Here is a 10,282-nt window from a genome sequence, read left to right as displayed (position 1 = left end):
GTTAAGTTATGGGTCAAAGTCAAGATATACATAGCTACAATATAAACAAAGAGTTCTATTATTATTGTTATTTTTTAATAAGAACGCTTCTCTCTAGAAGCAGTTAGACGACTTGTCAGATAGATCTAGGGTTTGGTGCTTGTTCGTGTTGTTCAAGCGCTGTTGCTGGTTAGATCTTGTGCGTGTTTGTATTCAGATTATCAAGATGATGGTCTGTGTGTATGATTGAGACGAAGCGATTGTGTTGTGTGATTGGTTTGATTGATTACGAGTAATCAAATTAGTTTCAACTCTCTGATTATCATATTTTGACAACTTGTTTAGAAGAAATATTCCAAAAGGATCATGTAGCACCATAATAAAATTGTGATGATATTAGGTGATACGAAAAAGGTTTCAATACTACAAAAAGTTTATTCAAACAAAAAATAAACCATTACATGTTCTGCAACTGTATGGGCTCCAAACACAAAATATACACATTCACTTGGTTGATAGCAAGCGCATTAAGGTAAATGGTGATTCGGTTCGGGTGAAGGTGGCTTGGGGATGTAAGGTATAAGGGGAACATCATGTTGAATGGGTCCATGCCTTACTGAAGCTTTTGAACTAGGAACCGGATCAATCTGGCGATAATCGAGCAAGTCAATGTTGCTTGCATTGCCCTCGTAATGTTCAACATTCGGGTTTTCCTGTGCCGTTTAATAAAAGCAACTTAATTTGTTAAACATGCATGGCTTTGAATTCTTGTGTCAAAAATCCAAACGAAAATACTCTCTAAATTTTCTTTTGCAAAATGTGAAATCTGTCCCGTTTGTCGGGGACCAATTTGTTGGTCACTACAAGTTTTTTTTCTAATTTTGAGCGTTCGAACTTTAAAGTGAATACATGTTAGGAGAAAAATCATGCGTATTGTTTTCCTAGTATCACATTTCTCGTATCAAATCAATCACACCACCTCTCTACTTTTACTTATAAATAAGACGTTTGTTTGTCATTTTGCATCACCCAAAATTGTAGATCATTACCTTGAGTTTCCTACAATTGTGTACCTTTACTTTCATTCTTGCATCTCCATATCCTGAAGCAAATAGAAAAGTGAAAATCTTTGCATATTGGGTTTTTAAAACAATTAGATCTCATTTTATGGCTAGTCTCCTACGATGCAGGGCCAGTCCCATCTCCGCCACCGCCAGATCTCATTTTATGGCCTTTTCAATATATTCAAGTACGTATGTGTATATATTCGTATAAAAACCGCAATAACATCATAAAACGTGTATCTATCGCTTGAATGGAGAAACTAAATTTAAGAAAACAATGGTTTATTGATAGTGTCCCGCCCTTTATATATATATATATATATATATATATATATATATATATATATATATATATATATATATATATAGGCTAAGTATAAAATGAAAACTCACTTGAGTTGTTAAAACTCTATAAACTCATTCTCAACCACATGTTTTTAATTAATGTTTAAGTCTTGTGATCCATAATTAAAGTGAATAAAAAATGTAAATATAAATATAACTTTTTCTTTCTCTTGAAAACATATATAAAAATTAGTAAAAAAAATGTTAAAAAATAGCAAAACATTTTTTTTATGTTTCGATGTTTTGTATTAAATGTTACAACATATATTACATGTAACAAAAAAAAACGATGTTACATAGAATTTTCACGGGTTTTCACAACTCAAGTGGGTTTTCATTTTAACCTTACCCTATATATATATATATATATATATATATATATATATATATATATATATAGGGTAAGGTTAAAATAAATATATATATATATATATATAGGGTAAGGTTAAAATGAAAACCCACTTGAGTTGTGAAAACTCTAGAAACTCATTCTCAACCACATGTTTTTAATTAATGTTTAAATTTTGTGGTCCACAATTAAAGTGAATAAAAAATGTAAATATAAATATAATTTTTTCTCTCTTCTGAAAATATATATAAAAATTAGTAAAAAAATGTTAAAAAATAGCGAAACATTTTTTTCCGATGTTTTGTATTAAATGTTACAACATATATTACATATAACAAAAATAAAACGATGTTACATAGGGTTTTCGCGGGTTTTCACAACTCAAGTGGATTTTCATTTTAACCTCACCCTATATATATATATATACATATATGTATATATATATACATATATATATATATGTTCGTGCAGTGTATATTCATATATGCATTTATCTAAAAGGCTGCCTACATCATTTGTTCTTTTAAATAAATCTTAAAACATATTGAAATCTACATACATCAAGTTATTCTATAAAATAAATTGTATTAAGATTTAATAAAATTCTCGTAGTTCTCAACTGACATCAATACGACGCACATTGATCTATATGATTCATATTAGCGTTAGTGGTGTCATATGGCATCACGCAGACAAAGCATCTACTCATATAGCATAATAATTTGTGAAATCTTGTGTTGTATAATAATTAGTAGAAGAACCTTGATTGATATCAAATAACTCGCACATATAACAAGGAAAACCTTAACACAAAATTACACATTTATACGACCCATATATAAAATCATACAACTCGTATAAACCTCCATATCTACATGTGTTAAACACTAATCATATTCAATATAAATGAGGAACATCAAATATAATACGAGAAATTACCAGGAAATGAAGAAGAAATGAGAAACAAGAACAAGACCCATAATCCAAATCCCTTCATGATCAAATTAAGCACTCGAAGACCACAACATAAAGCCTAAGTTGAGTATATGTGTGATGCAGACAGCAGTGGATGATATTCCATGAATGGCAACTGGGGGTAGCTATTTGCAGAGAGAAATGAGTCGGTCGAATTTAATGGCTATGGCTATGCTACTGAGTGAATGGCAGGCAGGCAGGCAGGCTATCGTGTATTGGCTCTGGTCATTTGAATTATCACCTGTTTTAAAACTATTTATTTTCATTACTTTCATATTTTTACTGAAACAAATAAGGTTCACCCTGCTTTTATTCTATATTATCACAAGTAACATTTAATGCGTTTCTACCATAAACTAGTAATGAAAAATTTGGCCCAACCAGGGTACAGTTGGAATTTGTACAGTTGGATTTTGATAAGACACAAAGATCTAAAACAGAGTATATGACCATATATGCATATGACCATATATGCATGTAACTATAAGAGTATGAGGGCACTCACCACCGGAACCCGACAAACATCCAACCACTCAATCACCACATTTGAAACACACACACTAGCAGCACTCTACCCATGATGAGCCCGCCCCCACACCATCTTCCTCACACAAGCACTCTCCTTTTCTATATGCAGGCATAAACACCCAAAGGCCGTGGCGACTACTTTTCGTAGGGTACCTGCAAGGGCAGCGGCGGGGTAGCAACTCAGGTTACCCTACCCACAAGGCACTACCCATGACTTGTGCCCCAAAAGGTAGGAGTACAGCATTTGATGATACATAAGTATACACCCTACCAAATCAAAGATTTTGAAATATAATATGATATAACAAACCAAACAATATTAAAAACTTGAAATTATAAAAAAATAAATAAATAAATAAATACTTGGATAAGCAATATTTCAAAGTAATATGAATTTTAGGTCCAGTTTCAGATGTTTTCCTAGGATAAAACAGAAGAAAGAAAAAATAAAGATCACTAAAGCCAACGTTATTTCATGTTCATTTCCAGTCTCAAAAAAACTGAACCAAATATATTACCAAAGATAAGAGCCTGGCATAAACCAAAAGGTCACTCTAGCATGAAACTGGAAACATTTAAGTTCACCGTCAACCAACTTAATGGGCATCTACATTTAAAAATCAAAAGAATTAAGCAAAAATATAGTGGCACCATGGATAACAACTAGTTTCTTTTCCAACACATGAATAGTGAAAAGTGCATACAAACACATAAAAGGACTCAAACATACGACCCGATCTTATATATTATTGCATCCGGGAACATCTGAAGACATAGGCAGGCAATAAAAACGAGATAATATTATATAAACATATTCCACAAACCACATGTCACACGATCATTTCTTGAGATGAGGAAAGCAAGTTAAGACATCAGCTTTCGGGTGTTTAGCTTCAGCATGTTCCCTGCATTTCACCTCTGAAGTTGTGCATATGAATGTTTGCATGCATACCTTGCACTAAAACATCAAACAAACCATCACATTCATGCACCAAAACTTATTTAAAATTAGTAAAAATAGTAACTTTAATACAAATTAGCATTTTTCACTTAAAATGGCATAAGGAAACCCAAATAATACATGTAAAGGAGTTTGGTGGTGACCCTCATATATTAAACAAGTTCAGTCACTCCAGCCAGTTGCATCTGCCTACTATAAAACTTGTTTTCTGAAGAAGCTGAATACGTAATGCTAGAGAGCAAATCAAGTACAGAGTAAAGATAATGTGGTTAATCCATGTCAAATGACATGTGTTTAATGTTGTTACGTGCAAATGTGCAATCTTAAATGACACAATCAACAATTTTGTCTCAAAAGATTATGAGACATGTAGATGGCAACAAGTTGTTTGTGGATAAAGAAGACCTCGCCTTACAAATTATGAGGTTAAGAAATTTAAAGTAAATGTGTGTAGTGAACTTTTAATAATTGATGTTATTAGGCATATAATATTAGAAGTGGGACCAGGGATCTATGTACATTGAGAGATGTGTTTTATCAATCTGAATAAGTTGCATCACCAACTTGATGTGAATGACCAGATTCAAGAAAGATAGAGATGATCCTTGATTTTTAGACGGCCAAAGTCTGGTACTGTTAACATCATATTGCTCCACCAATGGTTCAGTTGGTCATGAACGAAAATGGTAACTAATATGTGATCAACCGAATTACCAGCGTCACTAAAATCGTGTGAGGAAAGCTAGAAAAGATGGTCGAAAAGACTGCGTTTAACTTAATACAAACAGTTAAGGTTTCTTTGATCTCAACCACCCTTAAACAGGCCAAGCCAACTCGTGACCTACTAGAGATCGGCTTGTTAAAAGCTCGAGTCGAGACAGGCTTAAACGAGCTCAATCATTAAATAAGCTTGTTTAATAAACGAACCTGACCCCAATCTTCACTTATCGAGCTCAAGCTAGCTCGCAAGCATATTACTTATATAATTTTTATTGAAGTATAAAAATATATGTATGTGTTAACATAACAATATCTATTATATATAAAAGTAGGATAAAATTAACAAAATAATACTAAGTTAAATAAAAAATTCTAACTAAGAAATATATTAAAAGTGTAAAAATTAATTAATAAATAATTAACAAGCCAAGCTTGAGCTTGAGAAATAAATCACGAAACAAGCTCAACCATTGGAAAAAGAGCTCGAAACAAGCCAAGCTCAAGCCTAGTTAAGCTTGGGCTCGGCTCATTTATACTCTATCAAGTATCAACCACTAGGTTGTCACCTCAATAAGGTCCTTCCCTGGATGTTTTTCATATTTTTTCCTGGATCATATTATTCCTGGATCCTTTGATACGACCCATAACACAAGAAGGTCCGAGTTGACCCATCTAAGTCAAACCCTTCTCAGTTCAATTATTTCCTGGACCCAACCAAACAGGAGCAAAGGCTTTGGGCTGAATGTTAGGAAGTAGACAAGTAATAACAGTCAAATTTATGCTTAAGTATCATTTCCTCTTCTAGTTTTGATTGTCTTGTTTATTTTGATTATCAAGTGTTCTTGTATTTGAGCTTAGCCCCTCTCAAATTGGGCCGACTATCTTAGTTTTTCCATAACGCCCAGGTAATGAAGCAATTTCACATGATGTGATCTCTTGCCTAATCTGGTCTAATGCAACGCATAATGCGATCCGCCAATATTTGAACAAATGACTAAACTGGGTTGGACCTTTTCAATTTGGATCGGATGAAAGAACAACCTATTAGTCATGTACGTTGGCTAAAAGAATAAACAACTTAAGATTTATTATTTATGTTTTGATGTGGTTTGTCATTTTTACGAATAAATAATTTAAGATCTATAAACAATTTGGATCATGCTTGATGATTATTGGTTAGAGACTGTTATTTATACCGTATAAACAACTTTATTTATAACTATGTTTTAGTTTTTTCAAGTTGTTGGGTTAAAATGCTAAATCACGTTTGTTCACATGTTAAAAGGAAACAAGTTTGAAGGGGTGTCTTTTAGTTTGGTATGCTGTTTTCTGTTAGGGTGATTAAAGTCTGTTAAATTAATTGGTTTTAATAAATTCGAGTCACAATAGGATTGGAATGTTTGGGTTTGTTTACCAGGTCATAATTTTCATTCTGTTTAAGTTTAATTTCTGGTTTCATTATTGAAGTCGGATCAAGTTTGTTGGGTCAAGACATTTACGCTTTCCTGCTTCTTTTTTCGATCTTGTTCTTTGTTTTCACGGCTGGGTTTGTTGTGGTGCTGCTGCAACATACGACATATTAATATATAATATGGTGTCTATTATGAGTATGTTTTAAGACTTGACGACTTGTATTAGAAGTATGTTTTAAAATTGTCATATAAGTATTGCTTTTGTGTTCAGGTATTAACGACATAAAAATTGTCAATGTGTAAGTGAGTTCTAACAGACCAGAAAGGCAGAAATAACTAACCAAGAAAAATACTATTAATCGAGTGCTTAAAAGAGAGAAACACAAACACGAGAATGAGACGGTTGAACCCGGAGACCTCCCCTTTAAAATCATCCCCACCATTCAAATGAATGGTCAAGATCTATTCATCCAACAGCTGTAAACTTTTCTTGAAAAAGATCATACCGTAAACTAAACAATACAACTTCAATATGACCTTTCAAATAACAGATTGACACACTAAGATTGTCTTCTACAGCAATTCCACTAATTAATTATTACAACTTCAATATTATAATTTAATCTATTTCATCAAAAAGTTTCAATTTTTTTTAATAATCAAAAACCCATTTGCACAAGACCTCCAGAAACTCATAAACAACCTTTTTATTAGTGGGTAGATGAAGGGAAAGTAAGAAGTAACCAACCTGGATGTTCATAGCTTTCTTGTTGGCTTCAAGTTGACTACCTGGATACATACAGACATATTAATCAATAATAATTAGATTGAATGGATCACTTAGGGTTGGTTACCTTTGGAAGCAGCTTTAGCTTTCTCCAAATTCCGTTCACGGGCTGTCTTGGATTTCTGCGCGTTTCCTCCACCCATCGCAGCAGCAGCAGCAGCCGGAACCCTAATTAATTAATTTGATTTTCCAATTGGACGCCTTTTCTTTTGAGTTAGAAATGAGATTTTGTGACTCTTAATATACCACTAGTATTATTTGTTTGCAAAATTCAATTTTAATCATTTATGTTTATTATATTAATATAATAGGAAAATTGGAAATAATCCTAACTTTAAAAATCACTATCAGCTGTCCCAACTTTTAACTATTTTTGTCTCAAGTGACCTGACCTCCGTTAAGTTTTTTTTCCAACTTTCAAACCGATGTTTGAGGGTTTTTGATCGGAAGAACGATACGATCCAATTGATGTAAAACTTATCTCGAAACGGTGATTCAATGACTTGATTTTTGTTAATTGGAAATTCAAACACCCGAATTGAATCATTGTTTCGTCGCTTGGATCATCGTTTCGAGATAAGTTTTACATCGGTCTACTCGTATCGTTTTTCGATCAAAAGCCCTAAAACATCGGTTTGAAACTCGGAAAAAAAAACATAACGACGTTAAATTTTTTTTAACAAAGATCCATTGAGACAGAAATAGTTGAGAGTTGGGACCGTCGATAGTGATTTTTAAAGTTGGGATTACTATCCGCTAATATACAAAATTTGGGATTATTTATTTCTAATTTGCCTTGTATATTACTACAAGGGGAAGGTTCATGTATAAATTGATATTAACAAGAGAACGTAGTAAATAATACCAATCTATCAAAAATGAGAACGTATGAAACAATACCAACTATAATACCAATCTACATAAGCATTGTTTTATAATAACAAAATAAAAAACCCTAATAATAACAACAAAGAAATCAAAATTAACAATAAAATAATAACAACAAATACTTATAACAAGATAAGAAAAAACCTAATAATAACAACAAAATATAAATTAACAAAGGCTTATAACGTCTCGTAATCGGAAATCAACAAATAGAACAAAAATAACAGCAAACACTTATAAAAACAAACTTATAATAACAGTAAATTGGTTCTCACTGTTTTTTGTTAAGAATTATTTGTATTTAATCCAGAAACTTGTTACCAATTGGGTTAGTGACCCATTAATAACGACAAAGCCTTTAAAACACTATGATTCAAAGGTCTGGTTCACGTGTCACAAATAATACATTTGTCTCCGAGAGGTGTGTGAACATTAGGATACTATCAAACTACATACCCTTTAACTTAAGCTCTATACATGATTTCATTTGAGATTGACAAAACTACTCCGTGTGTTTGGCACCAAAATTCTATCTTTAAATAAGGTATCAATGTCTTAAAGGCTTTGTCTTTGCCAATAGGTCACCAAACTTCATCGCTCATACGATCCTATAATTGATCTCATTCTCATCCTCAAAACAAAACAAAACAAACAGCCGTACATTGATAATCAAAAACAAAATTTTAAACTCTTAATAACTATATATTACTAAACTAAAAGGAATTACAATTAAGTAACAAGTAAATTGGCAACAAGTTGCACCGCAACTTCATTTTAAATAGCAAACCCGATCCTACTATAAACAAAGCTTTGGGTTTTAGGAGCCAAAAAATTACTATTCACGACACGTTATACCCTGGTCAAAAAAAGCCACAGCATTCTAAGCCAGAAAACCGAATGTATCAAAAGCAGAAAGGAAAAACACGTGTTAATTCTCTAATAGCCACATGTGACATGTAAACCAATAAATATGTAAAAGAAATTCTTATTTTCACATGTTAAATTGCATTTAGTAAAATTTAAGTTAAGAATATGCATAGTAGGTGAGATACCTAACATTTTTAGATAATGAAAATACAAAATAAAACTATAAAAAGAGTGATAAGTTTTGGTGACATTTATTGGAGGGCAAAGTGAATTCGATACAGCTGGAGAGCTCAACTAGAAACCGATTGAATTGAAATTAGTGATTCAATGTTCTACTTTACCTACTCCACTCGCCATCTCATGGCCCATCGTAGACTTTTAATAGAATACTAGTATAATAACCCGTATTACACACGGGTGGAAAACATATCAACAAACAATATAAAATATAAACTACGTATTTAGTCAACACAAATATTTGACATAAGTTTTTTACCCTCAGATATTACAAAACATGTTAAACTATATCTATAGCATAAAAAGAAAATACTTTATAAATAAACAATGCAATGAATAAGAAATAATAAAACATAAATGAACCATTAGACCTGAAGAAAAACAAAAAAACACATATTAGTAAAAGATTTTGTAATATTAATTGAAAACTAAGTTTACAAATACATACCAACTTTAAACTGTATCACATTAAGTTTTCGAAAATCTCTTTGTAAACAGCTTTATTTAATTTTTTTAAATGTTCCTAATTGTTCTAAAGAACGTTTTTTTCTTTTAGAGTGTTTTTATAAATAATTTTCAGAGATATCCATATTTTTATAGCATTTTTCATGTCATTTCTTAATAAATAAACTTAAAGAACATTCGGTTTGATCACCATTCACCGGCTCTTCTTATATCCTCAAGAGTAAATTAAATCATTGACAATGTGGTTATTAACTGGAATATATAGACTTAATCATGGAGTTAATTGCATTGATTTGAATAAATAAATTTAATTAAAGAATTAATTGAATTAAATTGAAATGCTTATTTTAATTTAGTGGATTAAAAATAATTGTGAATATGTGAAAATTATTGATATGGAAATGTGATTACATGGAATCCTATGTGAATAAGCTAGAATAAGGACATATGGAGAGAATCATCTTGCTTTAATATATTACTAAGATATATGCAAATAACAAAATTTTATTTAAATAATCTTAAACTCGGACGAAACATATTCTTATCATGGCTTGCTTTGCTTATTCATTAAGAACCTTGCTATATGCTAGGCTGGGAAAATTACAATCATACCATATGACTAACCAACCGCTACAAGTAATATTTCTTTTTTTATTTTATATAAAATCTACAAGAAAATAAAAAAAAAACTCACCGCTTCTCTGT

At 31.6% G+C, this 10,282-nt stretch overlaps 1 protein-coding gene and 1 long non-coding RNA gene across 2 annotated transcripts; both read right to left on the bottom strand.

The window, feature by feature from the left end:
- Positions 1 to 352: 352 nt before the first annotated feature.
- On the bottom strand, positions 353 to 2,737 carry LOC143622024 (uncharacterized). Its single transcript, XR_013151621.1, has 3 exons — positions 2,677 to 2,737; positions 1,029 to 1,081; positions 353 to 692 (listed from the first exon to the last, which is right to left on the bottom strand). It is a non-coding gene; the product is annotated as an uncharacterized LOC143622024 (long non-coding RNA).
- Positions 2,738 to 3,885: 1,148 nt separating this feature from the next.
- LOC143622023 (uncharacterized protein At2g23090-like) lies at positions 3,886 to 7,273 on the bottom strand. The gene is made up of 3 exons (XM_077093278.1): positions 7,188 to 7,273; positions 7,082 to 7,122; positions 3,886 to 4,198 (listed from the first exon to the last, which is right to left on the bottom strand). Exons 1-3 carry the CDS (start codon positions 7,261 to 7,263, stop codon positions 4,079 to 4,081), a joined length of 237 nt encoding a protein of 78 aa, XP_076949393.1. The 5' UTR covers positions 7,264 to 7,273; the 3' UTR covers positions 3,886 to 4,078.
- Between the last annotated feature and the right edge of the window lie 3,009 nt (positions 7,274 to 10,282).

The sequence above is a fragment of the Bidens hawaiensis genome, unplaced genomic scaffold (genome assembly GCF_021521415.1).
Source record: "Bidens hawaiensis isolate Kalapana, Puna unplaced genomic scaffold, B.hawaiensis_p1.1 tig00003004_1, whole genome shotgun sequence".
Classification (NCBI taxonomy): domain Eukaryota; kingdom Viridiplantae; phylum Streptophyta; class Magnoliopsida; order Asterales; family Asteraceae; genus Bidens; species Bidens hawaiensis.
This window is presented reverse-complemented; position numbering and strand designations above follow the sequence as displayed.